We start from the raw sequence: 21,251 nt of genomic DNA, 5'->3' as shown, positions 1-21,251 counted from the left end.
AGAACAGATAATTGTCTTTTAGTCTCATAATGTTTTTTTTGCCAGAATTTGGAAAGCTCTTTTGTGTATTACCCATTATGAGTTAAAATCCTAATTTAACTCGCAGAGGACAATGTTATACCAAATTTAAAAATCATACTATCTTGATTTCTAGGATCTAGTAAATAAACTTCTTTAAAAAAATTCATAATGATTATTTTTATAGTGATTCATTTTTCTGTGAGCCATATGTAAGGGATTGTGGAAATAATCATAAACTGGAAGAATCCTTTGAGACTAAGTGAGAATCTTAGTCGTTTTTAAAGAGGAGGAAGTTGAGTCCAGTGTAAGGACAAGGTTCACTGTTTGTATTTGAGTTCCTGGTCAGAAAGTGACCCTCACATCTGCAGCCAGGGACTTCATTCAGCCGGGAGCCCAGGATGGCCTCCTATGGGGCTGTTAGCCTGACAGTGATCTGCCACTATTCCAGTCAGCCCTGGGCTTGGCTATGGCAGGTGACATCATGGGGTTACCCGTGGTATAGGAGTTAACTCTCCTTTTTTTATCAGTTCAGCTGAGGTGTGGAAGCTCTGTCTCTGTTTCTCACCCTCTATTTATATGGTAATTGTCTTAAATACTTCCTCTATATACATTGGGAATCACATCAGTGTTATAAAATCTGCTTTAACCTTAAAACACAATTGAGGAAACTCAGAAGAAGGGAGACTGTACTGCTATTTTCCTGTTCTTGTTGGCTTTCCTGTTGGTCTCAGATTCCTTCATAGAGTGTTCCCGTTCTGTTCCTAGAGCTTCTTTAGCCATCTCCTTACGTAGGTCTGCAGGTCAGTGCTTCTTGCTAAGAGACTGTCTTGATCTTCTCTTACTAGTGAAGAATCTAGATGTGCTGTGGATACAGTGTTCTGGGTTGACAGCTCTGAAAAAATACATCCTCCCATTTTTCTTCTCTCACCTCCGTGGTTTCTTAGGAGAAACCTGCTGTCATTTGAGTGGCTTAGCCCTTGCTCTTTTAAATATGTTTTTCTTGACTCTGTCATTTCTGCCTTCTGCCATTGTTTATTTTCCAAAAACTTTATTTTTTTCATTATTTGTTCAAATGCTTTTTCAACTCCATCTTCGTTTACTTTCTTTGATTCCAGTTATGCAAATGTTAGCTCTTTTTTGAAAAACATCTTATTTTGAAAGAATGAGAGCAAGTGAACGAGAGAGAGCAGCCACCTGCTAATTCACTCCTAATGTCCATCTTGGCCAGGGACTCAGTTTGTGTTTCCCACCTGGGTAGCAGGGGATGGAGAACTTGAGTCATCATGTGCTGCCTCGCAGAGCTGTTAGCGGAAAGCTGGCTCACCGGCAGGAGTGGGATGCAGTCCCAGACGCTCCAGCACGAGCTACAGGCGTCCCAAGTGGCAGCACCTGTTCTAGGTCTCTGATTTTATCTTAGTATTAGGTAGGTGCTGGAAGCCCCAGTAAGTTTGCTCTCTATTGTTCACATGAACCTTCATTGCCTTCTAGAATTTAATCGGTTTATCTTTTTCTTGTAATACTTTGAAAAAGTCCTTCATGTTATTGAAAGCTTGTCTGGTATAAGTGTCATAAACATAATTTTTAGTTTGTGTTTTTTCTTTTTTGTCGTTCATGTCTGTAGTTTTTGTTGCCTATACTGCCATGCTATTATGCCCAATTTAGAGCTATGTCTCCTAATTTTAAAAATCATGTTATTCATAATGTCCTTTTATGTTTTCCTAGTACTATATTGTCCATTTTAAATTTTGATGCAAGTTCTTGTAGCTGTGCCTTTTATGGAAACATGAATTGGGTTTATTTTATAAAAGTGTATTTCACATAGAGAACATGTCATGGTATTTATGTTGTGAACTAAATGAACCTTTGTCTTTAAGTATTTAACTAACACAACACTTTATTAGTGGAAATTCAACCCATTTATTTACACTGCTATGCTAATACCATTTTTATTACATTGTCACATTTTAATTTTGCTATCTTATTTTATTGCCATCTTTTTATGCTACTTTACATTTTTAACTTAAGCATCTGGTACTTTTTTTTAGCCTTTAAAATATGCTTTAAAACTGTCAATATATTTGGTAAAGTTTAGCTTTGACTATCAAGAGTGCTTAAATGACTTGTTTGTCAAGTGCCCTTTTAGCTTTAGTAGCCAGTTCTCTTGTTTGTCACAGTTGTGTCTGCAGCAGCTGTGTAAAGAAAATGGAAGTGCAAATTACATGGCACATACCGCGATACTGAGATTCAGAGTGTGAAACTGTGCAGACTAATGGCAGTAGAGCAGTTGTAGTGAGTTCGTATACTGGACTTCCTGGAAACAAGGTCACGGCAGGCAGGGTGAACCTGGGATGCAGCTGGCCGTTTGTCCTTGCCTCACTGTTCCCTGCATCCGAACTCACAGAGCCCGTGTCTCGGAACGCTGCTTCTGCTTTGGCTAAGCAGTTATGCCTGCTGGGTCCTGGCCTTCTTTCCCATCTTTGCTTCCTTGTCCACATTGTTCACACTGTTCTTTCATAAATTAATTCATCTCTTCTCTAGGGGCGTGTGTGATTATCTAACTCCTTTTTCTAGTTTTACGTTTCTTAGTGATGTAGGCTTAGAGCTGCACCATGTTGAACGCAATTTGCATGTCATATTGTAGTTGTTAAAAATACATCTATCTTTCAATCATAAATTATCTAAGGGACAAGATCAGATCTTTTTTTTTCATTTTGTTTGCTTTTGGGGTGATCTTTCTACTAGTGGTCTCCACAATTTTCTGAGGAGCAGTACTTTCTTGTTGCCCTGCCATACTCTAGGACACATCTTTGTTTTTTATAATTGTTCAAAGTTTAGTCACAAATACCTGTCATTTTCCAACTTAGCACAGAAGTGGGGTAGACTTGGCGCTTTGCACACCACGGAGCGGAGTGTGATACTGACACTCACACTCTGCGGATGGGAGCTTAGTCATGCAAGCACACCCAGCTGACAGGGACCTTGAGGGGCCATGTTGGTAACCAAGCCACTGCAGCTCCACTCACAACTCTGCCTTTTGGTGAATGTCCAGGATTGTCCACCACACAGATATGTTAATAGAACTTGACTTATCTAGTAATTAATCTACAGCAGTTGTAAAACATTTATTGGTTCTTTACAATCAATCCTAGTATCTGTGTACTCTGGTAAAATTCTTCCTTATGACTTTTTCAAATGATTTATTTTCCATTTTAAAGACTCTTCCAGATGTTTATAATTCCTTCTTCAGCACTAATTTTTTCCTTTGATTATGTTTCTGTGTGCTGTTGATGTTTATTAAAATAGGCAGCTTTTATCTGACGTATCTGCTATAGTCTAATGGAGGAACATATGTTTTTGAAGCTAGATTGCTGTCCCCAGAAAGGTTATTTATCTCAAATTATAATTATAACCTTCTCCCCAGCTGAAAAAACAAAAACAAAACAAAACAAAAAGGTCCATTCTGTTGGCTTTCTTTCTGCTATCCAAATATTTAATACAACAGAACCTCAGCGATATTATATAAATGAGGGTTATATAAAAAAGAGGTGTACTAAGTTGTTTTTTATGTAGTATATAAATGAGGACATACATATTTTTAAAGATTTTTCTGTACTCACTGAAAAAGATTACTCAAAACACAAAAATTAGAACAGATTAAAGAGGTGATGAATTAATTGTACTTCTTTTGACTATTGATTTTGACTGCTTGTTAAGATTAAAATTTTAGCTCTGTACAAAAAAATGTTTATTTTGTAATTTATTTCACAATCTTTTTTTAATTGTTACTATGTAATGTGCAGTTCCTTGCACAATTTTAGGTTTAAGGATGAGTAATTTTTTATTAGCAGAGCTACATTTCTATGTGTTTGTTGTAAGGTTTTTGGAAAACAAGTGAATGGAAAAACAATCTCTATTTCTAAAGAATCTGAAATATTCTTTTCTTAAACTTCACATTTAATTCTAGAAGAAAAGCAGCTACTGGAACCTTTGATTTTTGGTTTTGTAATTATATACTGTATTAATAGATGTTAGTTATAATTCAGAAAAATAATTTGAATTTCTACCATCGAATCTTCCCTTTGTAGCATCCTTTTATCAAGAATGCAAAGCCAGTGTCAATATTAAGAGACCTGATTACAGAAGCCATGGAGATCAAAGCTAAGAGACATGAGGAACAACAGCGAGAACTGGAAGAAGAAGAAGAAAATTCGGTTCGTAATTATCCTGAAAAAGTTGTGACTGTAATGAATCATTTTTTCTCTAATTTTGCTTCTTTAAATATATTAGTAGCACTTATTATTTTATTATTCAAGCAAGCCATGTTTCTTTTAGAATATATTTTCTGTGTTAAAATTTTTGCTATCTGGTATCCAATGGCTGCCCTTCATATTGGGGTGCAGAGGCATTTGGGAGGCTGGGTGTGTCTTCTCTCCTTATCTCCTCCTTTGCCCCAGATACAGGAAGGAAAAAAAGAGACTATGGAAATTGTGATCTCACCCAACTCCCTGTAGTTCTTTACCCTATTCACCCAAATCAACTATGTAAAAATCATCAAAAATAACAAAAACTAAAGATCAAAAAAATTACATCACATTGCCCAGAAAAAAAATTTTTTTTTGCTATCCTTTTCTGATGTCCTAAGGATTAATGATTAGTGGGGCATAATGTTGATATGAGAGCAGGATTGTGCATTGTTAGTAGGTAGTTGACATGAGCTGTCAACAGTTGTTTGGAGTCTGGGGAGTTGTGTGTCACGTCTTCTGTAACTTTTTTGAATGAGTCATCACTGCGCTGGTGAGGAGTACCACAGTAGAATACTTGGCAGGGTTCTAGGTGGAGCAGGAGGACATCAAAGGACATGGCACATTAAACCAGCTTATCCACTGGCTTTATGTTGATCTTTCACTGCAGTTTAATAACAATCATTGTATTTATGTATCACATTGTATTTAATGCTCCTGTTCTATGCTAATGTTTTTTCCTTTGTATTTCATAAAGTTTTTTTCTAGGTTAAGATGTAGTGATGAATCTTCTTTGATATTGGATATCAAAGAATAATTACTTGCATAACACCATTTAATATTTTACTTGAGAGGTTTATTTTTTTCAACGTTTCTGATATGCGCAAATAGAAGAAATTGCATTATTTTGTCCATTTAAATTTGGTTTTAGTTTCAGAGACTCATCATCCAATTGGGAATATTTTTGAAATTCTTTACCCTTCATTAGTTCTTAAATTTGTGGCATTTGGTAGCCCAGGACAAAAAGAAGGGTATATCTTACAGCTTTGATTCCTAGTCATTTTTCTAGATGTGTAGCTACATGAACTACTTATTGATAATCATGGTGTATTTCCAAGTGAGACAGAAGTTTTGGACTAGATATAAAATCTTTCACTAGTAAGTTAATCATTCACATTTTTTTCTATTAAAAAAAAGTCAGATTTACAGGATGAAGGAGATACAGAGAGAAAGATCTTCCATCTGCTGGTTTACTCCCTAAGTGACTGCAGCGGGTGGAACTGAGTCTATTTGAAGCCAAGATCCATGAGCTTCTTCTGGGTCTCCCATGTTGGGACAAGGTCCCAAGGCTTTGGCCCATACTTGACTGCTTTCCCAGGCCACAAGCAGGGAGTTGGAGGGGAAGCATTGCCTCGGGATTAGAACTGGCACTCATATGGGAGCCTGGCAGATGCAAGGCAAGGACTTTAGGCACTAGGCTACCATGCTGGACCCCATCATTCCATATTTTAAATATTGTCCCCTAAAGTTGCTTTTTCATTACCTCACAGCTGTGTATTAGTTCTATCGAGGTAAATAAATTAATCGATACCTGTAAATCTTGGTTTTTTGCTCTTGGGTTTTTATAGTTCCTGCTCTGGGTTCCTATTGATATAGGTACATTTTCTGATTTCTATCAGTTAATAATATAAATGCTCATTTTTAATGAAGTTTTGTGAGTTTAAAAGTACTTTGTATATTTTATTTTAACCTTATAAAAGTAATATTAATCTTATTATTATTATTATTATCCCATTTTTGCTTTTGAGATAGGTGAGTTGCCATAGTTTACCATGCTAGTAAGGAATCAAGACAAAAATTGGATTTTTTATTTTCAAGCTTCCTGCTCTTTCATTAATCCTTTGCAGCTCATTTTTTTTTCAGTAAAATATTTACTACTCTCTAAAAATAATCACCATTAATTTATCATAGTTATATCATGTATGAGAATGTTATGTTGTCAGCAAACCTACTTCTGCTCCTCTGTAATTCTACTCGTTGCCTTTCCTTCAGCATATGTGCATTTCTGGCGAGGGCTGGACCCGTGAATGGCCGCCAGCTCTTGGTGGACGCTTGATTGCTTTACTTGTCGGTATCATGCTATGCTGGCTAATAGAAAAATTTTCTCTTTCTGTTGAATAAGATACTTTGTGGGCTGCTCCATATTTTACCCATAAATAAGTCCTTGCTACCATCATTTTAAATACTCTCTGCTACTCTAGTGATCTCTTTCTTTACTGTCTCCCTGTGCTTCACCAAGCCCCAGCAGTACTGCTCTTTCAGACGTGTTTATTTTTTAATATGCCCAACACATTTTTATCCATGGCCTTTCCATGTGCTATCATATTCTCTTTGCTGCAAATACTCTTCTTCAACCCAATACTCATGAAATGCCTCGGTTCTCTTCTGAGTCTCAGTTCATAATATTGTGTACCATGTACTTTAGACTCTTAAAATATTCTTATCTCATTTTATCAGTAGATCAGTATTTTAGGAGTGGCTTACTTGGGTGCTTCTTGCTCAGGGTTTCATGAAGTTGCGTTCTGAGTGTTGATTGGAGCTGTTGTGATCTGAAGGTTTGACAAGGGCCTAAGGGCCCCACTTCAAAGATGGTTCATTCACCTGACTGTTGGAAGGTTGCCTTTGTTCCTTGTGTTAACCTCTTCATAGGGTCACCTCTTCAGGACAAGGCTGCTAAGCTGACTTCCTGGGTGAGTGATGCAAGAGGGAGAATAAGAAGGAAATCTTGCTGTCTTTTATGATGTAGATTCAGGAGTTACATGCGGTTAACTCTGCCATTAGTGCAGGGCGCTTCAAGAACTGGTACCTCTACAAAAGACACAGTAAGTTGGCAGAAATTGACAAAGCAACTTTTTAAAAAACTCTAGAATCTAATAACAAAAAACTTAGGCAAAAAGGAAGGTTAAATGAAGAAAGGACCTGCTAGATTTGAGTCAGAATGTCTCCCATCTCCATTCCGTAGCTGGCAGCATTACAGTTTTCCTGGGATAGCTTGCTGGTGTTGGGATAGGGATACTCATGGCCTTGCTTTTGCATTTGCACTTTGATTTATCTGATAGCTCTCTAAGAGACCAGGACAGAAGCTTGGCTTTTGTTTCTGTTGAGGTATAGCAGCTTCCTGCATAAAAATCTTTCAACATATAAATTTACTAGAGGTAAAAACAAATTCAACAAAATTTCAGTGTACAAGAACAATGCACAGAACTCAATGCTGTTTCTGTGTATCAGCATTGAGGAGTACAAAAGTGAAGTTATGAAAAATAATTTTTATATTACTATCAAAAGGTAAAATATATAAGAATAAATTTAATGAAGGAAATGAAAGACTTGTACGGTGAAAAGTAGAAAATTCAGTTGGAAGAAATTGAAGAAAACCTAAAGAGAAAAATAGCTGTTCAAGGATTGAAAGATTTAATATTAAGATGGTAGTAATCCTCAAAGCAGTACACAAATTAATATAGTTTCTATCAAAATTTTCTTGTTCCTCTTTATAGAAGGGAGAAAGCCAGTCCTCCAATTCTTTTGGAATTGTAAGAGGCCACAGATAGCCAAACATATTGAAAAAGAAGAACAGAACAAAAACTTTATGCAAAGCTGGAGTAGTCAAAATCAATGTTGTAAGAACCATAGGAAGGCCAATGGAATAGAAGATGAAACTTGCCATTGCTAAGTCTCTGTTGATTTTTTGCAAAGTTGCTGAAATCATTCAATGGGAAATGAATGAATGGTTTCTTCATCTGGTAGTGTGGAGACAGCTGGACAGCTGCCAGTAAAAAGAGAATTGCTTTTCATCATATACAATGACCTTTTCATGCGTGGTCAAATTAGATGGCTTGGTGACTTAAATATAAAACCTAAAACTTTAACTCTCTTAAAAGATATAAAAGGGTCAAATATTTATGACTTTGAGTCTGGGGATTCTTAGATATGATACTCAAGCATGAGTAACAGAAGAAAATAAATTGGATGTCATAAAAGTATTAAAAACCTGTAGGAATCAAAGGATATTGTCAAGAAGCAAAAAGAGGTAAAATGAGAGAGCATATTTTTAAGTTACACTGATAGAAAACAAGCAACATAGGTAAAAATTAAGTGGAAGACTTCATTAGACATTTCTCCAAAGACATACAAATGACCAATAAACACATAAAATGACACCCAAGCTCATTGGTTACTAGGGAAATGCAAGCCCAAATTAAGTGAGATTCCACTTCAAACCCAGTAAGTATCCTCTTACACACAAAAACACAAGATCATGAGTGTTTGTGGAGATACAGCAGAATTGGAGACTTTATACTTTAGCAGTGATAATATGAAATGGTGCAAATGCTGTGGAAGACAGTTTGGGAGTCCCTTAGAAAGTTCAACACAAACTCACTCTGTATGTCAGTAATTGCACTCACAAGAACTGAAAATAGGTACTCAAAAAGGTATTTGTACGCAGATGTTCATAGATCACTATTCAAAATGGCAAAAAGGCAGAAACCCAAATGTGCATCCACTCAGGAAGAGGAAACTTGTGATGTATAAGTATAATGAAGTAATCTACAGTAGCATGAAAAAAGAATAAAGTATTGCCATATGCACAGTATGGACAACCCTTGAAAACATTACCTTGAGTTAAAGAGCCAAGCAAAAATGGCTCCTGTTACGTAACGTATCATGAGTAGGTCAATGCACAGTGACAGAAATCAGATTGATGGTTGTCAGAAACAAAACAGCTAATGATGGCTAAGGAAGGAGATGCTATTTTCTTGAAGAGTGATAAAAATAGATTCATACTGGATAGAGGTGATGGTGCCATGTTTTAATATTGTCTGTGAAATTTGCCTCAGTCAAAAAGGTGAAGAAATCATTGATTCTGATCCACATTCATTTATTTGGGAATTAAGCAGCATTTTTAAAAAGATTTGTTTTTATTTGAAAAGGCAGATTTAGAGATAGAAAGACAGATCTTCCATCTTTTGGTTCACTGCCCCAGATGGCTACTATACCAATGCTGAGCTGATCCGAAGCCATGATTTCACTTCAAGTCTCTCACGTGAAGTTACAGGGCCCTGCAGACTTGAGCCATCTTTGGCTGCTCCCCTAGACCCTGAGCAGGGAGCTGGATAGGAAGTGGGACAGCTAGGACTTGAATTGATGCCCCTATGTGGCATACTGGCTCTGCAGGAGAAGGATTACATGGTCCTGGCTCCTACGTAGTTTCTTTTGAAGGGAGAATTGTAAAGGAAGTTGTGGCTGTGACTTAGTACCCACAAGACTGTCCTCCGATTGCAAATTATTTACATTCCTGTTCATGCACAGTGTATTTTCTTTGAGGAACTTTTAAGAGCTGCCACATCCCACCCCAAGTATTATCCAATTATAGCAATAATTCCAAATCAACTTCTAAATCGCTTTTTAAAAAAAGTAAGCTTTATTTTCAACATAAGCCCATCAACATCAAGTGTCTGTTGTAGGGGATAATAACAGCCATCTAGAGAATTCTTGAAGAGCCAAGCGTACTAGGAATTTAACTGAATGAATACAGTCTTTTTATATTTTTAATTGAAGAAAAATGGACTTAAGATTTGGTCCAGGAAACCAAACCAGGTCAGAAGGCAGCAGATCAGGAGCAGTGAGGCTGCACTTGCTTGGCTGGAGGAATGAGCAGCAGAAGGCTGAGGGTCTCTCAGATGTGGCTTTCCTCAATGGTTTTCCGCTCCAGCTCTGAATAATATTCTGCTGTTACCCCCTTCCCCAACACAAAGTCAGTAAATATTTTTTTTAATTTTGAATTTTATGGTACAGTTTCATAGTTTCTGGGATTTCCCTATCCCCTTCCCCAAGTTCCCACCCCCTGACTGATTTTCCATAGTATTACAATAGTATAGTCCTTCATAAGCAGTCATGAGTCCCTCAATCTGTTATTTCACCATTTCCTGATATTGCTGCTACAGACAGTGTCAGACAGTCCAGCATCCCATTGTCTCGGTATGTCCAACAGTTTCATTGAGAGTCCATCTTTGATTTGGAAATAGAGATGCATTGTGTTTTCACATCTGCTTTTTTTTTTTTTAAGATTTGTTTTATTTTTATTAGAAAGTCAGATATACAGAGGGAAGATGAGACAGAAAGGAAGATCTTCCATCTGCTGGTACACTCCACAAGTGGCCGCAATGGTCAGAGCTGAGCCAATCCAAAGCCAGGAGCCCAGAGCCTCTTTTGGGTCTCCCACAGGAGTGCAGGGTCCCAAGGCTTTGGGCTGTCTTCGACTGCTTTCCCAGGCCACAAACAGGGAGCTGGATGGGAAGTGGGGCTGCTGGGATTAGAACCTGTACCCATATGGGATCCTGGTGCGTATAAGGTGAGGACTTTAGCTGCTAAGCTACTGTATCGGGCCTGTATCTTCATATCTGGATATAATAGTCTGTATTACACCATCACTATACATTCCCTTAAATGGGAAGCCACAAAACAAAATCAACAATAGGTGCGCCCAAGAGTAGGATGTGGGACAGGCTGGGCTACAACATCCACCAGCTCATACAAAGGCTGGCATGGAGTGGGCAGAATATGCTTGGTAAGGGCCTTGCACCAGTCAGCACATGTGAGATCTGGGTCTGGGAATGGGCCTGGTTGGAGAAATTGGGTAATGTCCCTTGTGGGTTGTAGCTCCTGCTGGTGAGCATGTGATTCAGCCCTGGGTGTTGGTCAGGCAGGGCAAGGTAGCTCTACTTGTTGGCAGGTATGTGGGTTGGTTGTGGAAGGGGGTAGACTGATCATGACTGGAGCAACTTTAGTTCACTGGCATGTGCAGGAACCAGGCTGGAGTGCGGGTAATGCCAGGCTAGGCTATTACACCTAACAGTTTGCAGGAATCAGGGATGGGAGCAGACTTGGCAGGGCTAGGCTGCAGTACCTGCCAGTGAGAGTTGGGACTAGGGGCAGGCTGGAACAGGTCAGGCTGCAGCATGCAAGGCAAAGACTAAGACAGGGATGGGATATGTTGAGCTGGGTTAGAGCAACCACTGGCATATACATCTGTGGTTGGGAATAGGCCTGGTTGTGGAGCTAAGGGGATGCCCCTCTGTGGTTGTGATTCCCACTGGTGGGCATGAGAGCCAGAATGGGGGCAGCGATCTGGGCTGGACATGACTGCAGTGTCTCTTGGCATGGATATGTACTGGGTCTTAGATGTGCTAGACCGGGCTAGACTCCAGCACCTGCTGGTGCGCGTGAGAGCCAGGGTGGATATAGGATGGGCTGGGCTAGGAATTGGCACGAGCTAAAACATGTGAGAGCTGTGTCTGGGTGTGGACCAGGTGTGGTTGGGCTATAGCACCCAACAGTAAGAATTTCAATGGTTGTGGGCCAAATGAACAAGGTGTCTATTCCTGACAGGACAGGAGATGGATTAAGCCAGTCTGGTCTGAGGACTCATGGGTGTGTGCAAGATCTGGCACTGGGAGAGGATCTGATAGAGGAGCTTGGGGAACTCCTTTGTCAGGGTACAGTCCCTGCATTTAACCACAAGAAAAGGACAGGTTACAGTACCTGATAGCATACATGTGGCTCAGGCCTGGAAGTGGGCCAGGTTGGGCCAGTTATAATACCCACTGGCAGATTCAAGAACCAGGATGGGGTACAGAACAGGCTGGGTCCAGCCACAACACCAGTCAGTTCTCATTAGGGCTGGAGTTGGGGGGCCAGCTGGGCTGGGCTAGACTACAGCATCCACCAGCATGAGTTCGAACTATGGGCAGACTGGGCTGGGCTAGGCTATAGCACCTGTCAGCAAATGTTTAAATGAGGCAGGCCATGCCAAACTGGGCCGCAGCACGTACCAACACATGTGAGACCTGGTGTGGGGATATAAGCTTGGTAGGAAGGCTCTGGGTGGAGGGGCTCCCCTGCTGGGCCACTGCTCCCACTGGTGAGATTGAGAACTGGCCCACTGGTTAGATTGAAAACTGGGATTGGGGGCACACCAGACGAACCAGGGTTACAGCACTTGTTAGTATGCATGTGAATTGGGCTATGGGGCGTACGAGTCTGAGCTAACCAGCTGTACCCACTGGCGTATGCATTGTCTAGATTAAAAGCAGGCTGGTTGGGCTTTGCCACAGCATCAGCTGGTAAGTGCTGGGATTGGGAGCAAATCCTGTCAAGCTAGATTGCAAAACCATGTGCAGAGTGTGAGATCTGGGACTGGGAGGAACTGTGGCCACCTCTCTGATGGGTTGCAACTCCCACAGGTGAGCTGGGAACGGGCCTACCTAGACAGATAGTGGCACCACTAATATGAGAGTGGGCTGGATAGTAAGGTTGTTTGGGGTGAACTAGGTTTCAGTGCCCATTGATGTATAAGAGAGCTCAATGGGATGTTGGACATACTGGTAAGCAGAGGAACCAGGGCTGGAGTGGACTTATTGGGGGTTATTGGGAGTCGCTCCAACTAGGTTGAAGCTCCCACTGGTGTATGTGAAGGCCGAGTGTATGGTGGGCATGGTTGGGCTGGGTTGCAGTATCCATTGATTTGTCTAAGTCACAGAGCTGGAGACAGAATTGACCCAGCAATTGCAACTACCTGTGTGTGTATAGGTTGATGTGGGTGATAGTTCCTGAGCCAAACCCCATACTGGCCACTACACACTAGAATCATATCTGGGATCACTTCAGATGAGGTTTCTTTGGATCTGCTCAACTCTGAACTCCAGCTGTGGGGAGAATCGCAGGGTTGGTGGTCTGACTGTGGAGTGCATGTGCCAGCATTGGGCCTCCTCAGTAGCTAAGTTGGAGCAGTGGATGAATATCCAGATTCACATGGAGGATATGGTAATCCATTGAAGCCTGCAAAGGACATTGGGTACCATAGCAGAGGAAGGAAGACAGCAAAAATTGATCAACTGTACCACCCAAGCATTGGCAGCAAATATCTGGGCAAATGGAGATTCTAAGGTGAACTAATTCAACTGATGGACTTTAGAAGGATTTCTTCATCCTTCAATTGGCAAGACTGACAGCATTTCACAACTATTGAAACCACTTGAGCAAAACCCTCAGAGCATGCTGCACATCAGAGACCCTGAGATGACAGTGGGTGGCCGTTTCCCATTCCCAGATAGTGAGGCAGTTAGGAGGCTAGGAGTGGCTTTTCCCCTATCTCTCCCTTCTCCCAGATACAGGAGGAAGAAAAAAAAATATTTCAAACAGTGGTCTCACCCACTTTCCCTGAGCTGACCCAAAACCAGGAACCAGGAGCTTTTTCCAGATCTCCCACATGGGTGCAGGGTCCCAAGGCTTTGCGCCATCCTCTATTTCTTTCTTAGGCCACAAGCAGGGAGTTGGTAGATGACAAGGGGAGCAGCCAAGTCATGAACCAGTACCCGTATGGGATCCTGGCGCCTGCAAGGCAAGGATTTAGCCACTAGGCTACTATCTCAGTCCCTGTGCTTAGCATATTGTAAAATCCATAATCATGTTTTCTCAGGAACATCTCACTGCATTGAAAAATCAGAAGACAGATTACATAGTTTACCCTTTGGCAAACCCTTTCACACTGTTTATTCCTTTGGCATTCTAATGAAAGTTGACTTACTGTACATATACAGTATAAAAGTAGATAATTTCACAAAAGAGCTATCCATGTGATATTTAGTAGAAAGCCAGCTTATGTCATAAAAGTGATATTCTTTTTTTCATACAAGTTAAGCATTTTTCTTTTGGATCAGATCACCAGAAAGTTTGACATAGTTGTATATGTGAATTATAGACACACAGGATTTTTTCTGGTTTGCAATTATAGAACTTGTCTGTATCATTTAAGGGATAAATCTGTACTTTGGTAGTTTTTTTATTTATTCAATAAGCAGACTTCATTCTCATTAGGTCATTTAAAAATAGTTATATATTTTTATCTATTTCTTTTCATTTGAAAGGCAGACTCATAAGGCAAAAGAGAGATCTTCCATTCACTGGTTCACTCGCTAAATGTCACAGTGGCCATGGCAGAGATGTTCTTGTGCCAGGACTCAGTAGCTTCTTCCAAATCTCCCACAGTAGAGCATGGAGCAAGCACTTGAATCATCCTCCACTTCTCTCCCAGGCCAAGGAGCTGGATTGGAAGTGGAGCAGCCAGGACTCAAACTTGTATCCATAAGGGATGCTGGTGCCGAGAGTGGAAGTTTAGCTTGCTGTGCCGTGATGCTGGCCCCTGTAATTAGTTCCAGAGCTAATTCTTTGGTTAATTTTTAAGACCAGTTTTAAATTTGATGTTATTATTTATTGAAGTATTATATGAGCAGTTGAATAAGTGTTTAAATATTTGACAGGGGGTTAACACTAAGGTGCTGTCTGCAATTTCAGCATCTCATATGAGTCCCAGTTTGAGTCCTGGCTGGTCCACTTCTGATCCAGCTCCCTGCTAGTGGAACTGAGAAAGCAGTGGAAGATGACTCAAGTCCTTGGGCCCTTGACACTTATGTGGGGTACCAGGATAGACTTCTTAGCTCCTAGCTTCAGCGTAGGTTATTTGGCTGTTAGAGTGAACTAGTAATTGGAAGATCGATCAGTCTCTCTCCATCTCCTTGTTTCTTTGTCCCTCCTATTGTCCCTTCCTCCCTTCCTCCATCTCTCTAACTTGGCCTGTCAGTAGATAATCCTAGTATATTTACACACACACACGTACTGTAGAAGAGGTAGCACTTACTGTTTTTAAGTGAAATAAAGTCAGACAACCCCCATGTGGCACGTTACATGAGTCCTTAAAATTGAAGTGGATATGAGCTAAATTTGTAAGATCAGACATAGAATGCACCATTGACAGATCATAGCTTATAATCCATTTGGGATGTGAACCAGCAGGTGAAAACTCTCTGTGTGTCTCTTCCTCTCTTTATGTAACGGACTTTCAAATGCATAAGTAAGTAAATCTTTATTTTAAAAAAAAATGTTGAGGACTTTCTGATGACATCTGTATGATCTGAATTCTAAACTTTTGGGGGTTGTTTCTGCTTGGATAATTCACAGAAGGAGTCGTTCTCAGCGTGGTGTAGGAGAAATGCTGGGGTGCTGTGGGAATCTTGTTTCCCTACAGCTCGTCTCCTGGTGAACCTCATTCAGATCTCTCCCTCTTTACTGCTTCCACAGAATTGAGAACTGCAAAACAATCAATTTTTGAACTAGAGCAAAAACTACCTCTACCAGAATCAGCCCTAGTCAGTTCAGAAGCCTCCAGTGCGCCTAGTTGGTTAAATAAGAGGTAGAATTACCTAAGAGCAGACTGTTTGAACTTGAATCCTGATTCTGTTTCCAAATAATGCTAAGTCCTTGGGCTGCTTGCTTAATCGCTCTGCTTCTGTAAATAGAGTTGTTATGGGGATATGGTAATACTAATACAACATATTTGTTTAAGCCTTTGGAGCAGTGTTTTGCACAAACTGGTAGTATGTTCCAGAAAGTTGAGCTTTTAGTGATACTATTTGTGCTACTGCTACTACCATAACATATATTATTTTGACCAGATTTTTTTTGGCTTTCGTTCTGTTGTTTTGATTGTTTTGGTTTTGAATTCTAATGTGCTGGTAGCTGCTGATGACTTTACTATCACAGGCTACCAGAATGAAGTAACTGATCAGACTGGAAGCCACAGATGCTCAAAATTTCTTCTTAAGCATTTTAGCATTAAATAGTCATATATGTTTTGAGGATTGGTAGTTTTCTTTTAATATATAAACCTAGCTTTAGCATTAAAAAGCAATTTGTTTTCAAGGAAAACTAGTGAAGAACATTTCTTACTTATTTTTATTCCTTTACCTCTTAAATAGCGAATTAGATTTAATAGGGAATATTTATATTTGAAGTAAAATTATTCATTATAAATTAAAATCCTTTGGAAGAATTGGTTACTTGCTATTTCTTACTTGTACTGTATAAATCAAATCACAATTTTAGAAAGCCCTTCAGTACCTGCACTGTGGCATTGGCATCCCATGAAGGTACCGATTCAAGTTCTGGTTGCTCCTCTTCTGATCCAGCTCTCTGCTACTGTGCCAGGGAAAGCAATGGGAGATGGGCCAAGCACCTGGGCCTCGGCACCCATGTGGGAGACCCAAAAGAAGCAGCTGGCTCGAGGATTTAGATCAGCCTAGCTCCAGCTATTGGGCCACTTGGGAGGGAAACAACAGAAGGTGGATGTCTTTTTCCATTTGTCTCTTCTTTTCTCTTTGTAAATTTGCCTTCAAATAAAAAGAAATAAATCTTTATCCTTCTCAGTATATACATAGTTGGGACTATAGAAGTACTCAGTTTTGTTTATGATTGCATGTTCTGCCGTTGTGTTTTCTGATACGAACAGTGGCCTCTGCTTTCGGTACTGTCATTGCTTGCTGTCTGTTGCCTTGGTCTCAGATGTTCATTCTTGGATTTCTTCAGACACCGTAAGTCTGTGTACATGCCCAGACAGTCTGCCAGTACTGTCCAGGCCTCCCTGTCTGTCCTCTCGCCACCGTCCTCTGCTCTGACCTGAGCACCCCGTCCCACAGCATCCCCCCAACATCACCCCAGGTTTTCCTTTGCTTTCTTCTGTAGTGAGTCCCATGTCCTGGATCTTGTCTTTTTCTTTCCTGCTTTGTTTCCTTACTTTGATGGACCATATCTCCCAGCAATTTCCTGGCCTGTTTTGTTTCCTCCAGCCCCTGCACCTGTGGTCGTGACTTTACCTTTTTCCTTGGTTGACTGATTTGTGGTAAAATTCTAACTTCCGCAATATCTAGCTTCCAAATGCTTTGACCTATCCATTGGTATCGCCTTTCCCTGTGGTTTGTCTTAATGAGCTTATCCGTAAGTGTGCTTTTACTGTAATTTTGAAAGCATTTTTTTAAGGCTGATAACTTATACTTATGTTTTATTTTCCATCATAATGGAAGTGCTTGCCATTTATCATTTCGGGGGATTCTGAAATTATGCTTTCAGAAATTGAGCATGTTAATAGGATGATATTCAGTATAATGTCTTTGTAAATCAATCCATAGTATACTTCAGCAGTTCAACGACTGTAATGAAGAGTTTCCATAAATAAGCTCAAACAAGGTCTGTTTAATTCTGCTTTATTCTGGGCAGGCTGTAAACGTGATCTGAACAGGGAGAAGACTTCAGTAAGGTAGCATCGCAAACAGCTAGGGCAATGAGGCAAGTCATACCTAATTCATGGCTGGTAAGAAATAAATGCCTGCTGTCTTTTTCCGAACCACGGGGTCTTTTATAAAGCAGTTTTCTCTAGGTAGTAGTGTGAAGGTGTGGTCTTGGAGCATTTGCCCTCCTGTCCCACCATATGATAACAATTGTAGCATAATGAGCCATATCTAATTGACAGTTTGCTTGCCTTAACATCTGTATCTCTGATGTCAAGGTTGCTGCTTTGCAGCCTCTTGTTTTTGTTTGCATCTCGTCTTGGTTATCTTTGGCTTGCTGAATCAGTTTCAGAATTTGCGCCAATTTAGAGGACTCATTTGGCCAGTTCCTGCTTTATTATGGTACTCCTGGGGACTGTCTTGTAAAATATGACAGAAAGTCTTTGATGGGATATTTTGATACCCGAGTTGTTTTCAGTAAGATTTTGCCTCATTCTTTTCTTCCCTTTTGATGATTTCAAAGATGTCTTTTCAGCAGAATGGGAAATCTGTGTTTCCAGGCTTTGCTTCTGCATTTATTTTTAACCCAGAGTGTCTCTTATTGTCTGGCAGCCTTTGCAGTATTCATTTTAAACTCAGAACCTGCTTTGGTCCTTGTCCAGTTACTGGGCTAATATAACCCAGAGCTTGTTTAGCTGTTGGATCACTGAATAAAATCTTACTGAGATAATATGGATCAGATTTTTCCCCTGATTTGAAAATTCTAGTACTGTGGAGTTTAGCATATTAAGTTGCTGCATTATAAGTGATATTTATATTTGATATTTAGTGTTAACACCTGATGCCATTGCGCTTCTTGCTTTTTTCCATTCTGAGTATAGTTTTTAGGTAATCTATGGGTTATACCAGCATTAACTTAATTTTTTTTCCAAACTTAATTTACTTCTATGTAATTTAGCTTGTTACAGTTGGGAAAAATTACTGGAATAGACTTAAATTGGCATTTCTACCAACTTCCAGTGTGCCTTTGAAAAGAAAGAGGCCTATGGTACGCTGTTTTTTAAGATTGTCTGTGCTGTACACCTGTGTCCTGGGCAGGTAATATAAACAAACTACTACTTTTTTTTTCTTAAGAAAAGTATGGAGCATGATTTCAAATAGTACTTTAGGGATTTGATTTTTATATCTGTTATCAAAAAAGCGTGATAAGAACACATCTTGAAAAACTGACATTTTGATAGGTGCTGGAGTAATTGTACAGACATCAAAAATTAAACAAATTGCAAATAGGGATCTTTGCAGCAAGTTAATCCTACTTGCAAAGTTTTGTATTAATTTATACATTGCTAAATGTGACAAAGATTTTTTTTTTTTGCATTTTCAAGCATGTAATACAATTTTTAGCATACATGTTTATTTATTTATTTTTATTTTGTGATACAGTTCAATAGGTTGTGGCATTCCCTCCCCCAGCACTGACTTCCCCTCTGTTATTTCAATGCACAGTCCTCTATAAACAGTCATAAGTGTATCATTCTGCCACTTAAGTGTTTCCTGACATTATATGTGTGAACAATGGCACAGACCCCCAGCATCCTAATATAAATTTGATGCTGAGATTCACATAGCAAGAATTTGTTTTCTAAGTGGAAGATATTTTCAGCTCCTTAGTGTTAGTTGGTTAAATAGCATATATATACTTGTTTATAGTTTGTGTGCATACCAAATTACCTGTGGAGGGTCCACATTTAAATAAAAATGTGTGTTAACAGAGTGCTCTTTCCACCAAGGAGAGTTTTTACTGCTTTTGTGTGAGGTATAAAGCAATTTTATGCAAATCCTCTTGTCAATTTCAGAGTTTGAAGCAGAGCATAGATTTTAAGTGATTTATGTAAATACTTTTTTCAAAAATAGAACACCTTTTGTGCACCCTTTTGTTTTTATTTTTAAAGAAGGCATTTACCTGTTAACTTTACCAAATGTGTTCTGAATATCTTATTCTGAGAAGAGATTATAAAAGTTTTCTAATTAAATAATGAACTGCAGGGCCCAGCAAGGTTGTCTAGTGGCTAAAGTCTTTGCCTTGCACATGCCAGGATCCCATTTGGGCACCAGTTCTAATCCCGGAAGACCCACTTCCCATCCAGCTCCCTGCCTATGGCTTGGGAAAGCAGTTGAGGACGGCCCAAAGCCTTGGGACCCTGCATCTGTGTGAGAGACCTGGAAGAGGCTCCTAGCTCCTGGCTTCGTATCTGCTCAGCTCTGGACATTGCAGCTGCTTAGGGAGTGAATGATTGGACAGAAGATCTTCCTTTCTGTCTCTCCTCCTCTCTTTTAATCTGATTTTCCAATGAAAATGAATAAATATGTATTTTTAAATGGATTGCAGAGTTCTTTTCAATACAAAAATTGTTTACATGAATCACTTAAAAGCTATGCTTTTGCTACATCTACTGGAAAAATGATTCATTGGGGGTTGCAAGAATTAATATAATATGTAAAATACTTAGTAACTGGTTAGAACGTTTTGAGCCACTTTTGATGTCTACTTTTGAAAAAAGAAAAAAAAAGTGTTTGGTTTTTACTCTGAGAAATTTCTCAGTGACTGGTACAGACTGGAGCCCATGCACCAGCCTGTTTAGAAGCTCCTTGATCGTGATATGTGTGACAGAAGAGAATCATTGACCTGTAATTTCTCGTGTTGGAGCTTGTGTTAGAGTAGATACTGAGTATATACTTGTTTACATTAAAGAGGGAGATTTTACTCATGTTTGTTTTTAAAAATATTGTAGAGAGACGGTTAAAGAGATTTTTTTCATCTCAGGTTCTTTCCCAAAATTACTACAAGCCAAGAGCTAGGAGTTCCATCACAGACATGGGCCCTCATCTGTTGCTTCCTGGGTCTGTGGGCAGGGAGCAAGATCAGAAACTCAAGAGCCGAGTCTGAACCAGGTGTCCAGCGTTGCATGCAGTGTCGCAAGCAGAGATTGCCTGCTGCGCCATAATACCTGTTTCTCCTCACTTTGAAAAATTATTTTGATTTTCAGTAGTTTTAAATTCACAAAAAACTACAAGCATGTTGTAGAGAGTTGCCATGTGTTACCTTCAATTAACCCTATTTTACCGTCACAGTGTGTCCATTTATTCATAATTTATTGACTTAATGAACCAGAATAGCTCCAGAGCTTCTAAAATGTTTTATTTATGAGAGAGGAGTTCCTGTGCAACCGTAGTTTCTCCAGACCCTTTGTAACTGCTGAAATGATTACTGTCTGTATTTTGCCTTTCCAGAATGTCTTCAAACTGATATCCTATTCTCTACAGCTTTTTCACAGTGACATCTTTCACTTAAGAATATGCTTTTAAGATTCCCTCATATCTTTCTCTGGCTTAATAGCAGAGTTTGCGACTGAATACTATTATGTTGTATAGCTGTTATGTTGTATGGAGCTTATTTATTTGCTTGTTAAAGGGCATCGTGGTTACGTATTAGTTTGGGAAAATTAGACATAGAGCTGCCTTGTAGACTTGCCTGCCAGCTGTGGTTTAGATTTCAGTTTTCAAGTCAGTTGGGTAGCCTACTGCCTTTGACCACAGTCGCTGGATGTCACAATGTATCTAGCCTGTTCAGGAACTGCCAGCCTCTCCAGGCTTGTACCGCTGCAGGTTCCCACCTCTGTGGTTGAGAGTTGCAGTGGCTGTGCACCTGCCTGGCATGGCTGTGCACCTGCCTGGCATGGCTGTGCACCTGCCTGGCATGGTGTCGGCTTTTTGCGTTTTGCTGATTCTCGTGAGTGCTTAGTGACACTCCTTT

The 21,251-nt window shown here is 39.8% G+C and overlaps 1 protein-coding gene across 1 annotated transcript in view; it reads left to right on the top strand.

Moving 5' to 3' along the window:
- STK3 (serine/threonine kinase 3) overlaps window positions 1-21,251 on the top strand; it is a 274,727-nt gene that overhangs the window by 164,331 nt on the left and 89,145 nt on the right. The window contains exon 8 of the mRNA XM_040972635.1: window positions 4,107-4,232. Coding sequence (XP_040828569.1) covers window positions 4,107-4,232 — 126 coding nt within the window. The remainder of the gene's footprint in view (window positions 1-4,106; window positions 4,233-21,251) is intronic.

This window comes from Ochotona curzoniae, unplaced genomic scaffold, assembly GCF_017591425.1.
Source record: "Ochotona curzoniae isolate NIBS_2020 unplaced genomic scaffold, NIBS_Ocur_1.0 contig_2318, whole genome shotgun sequence".
Classification (NCBI taxonomy): Eukaryota; Metazoa; Chordata; class Mammalia; order Lagomorpha; family Ochotonidae; genus Ochotona; species Ochotona curzoniae.
Note: the sequence above shows the minus strand (reverse complement) of the source record. Positions and strands in the feature narration are given on the sequence as shown.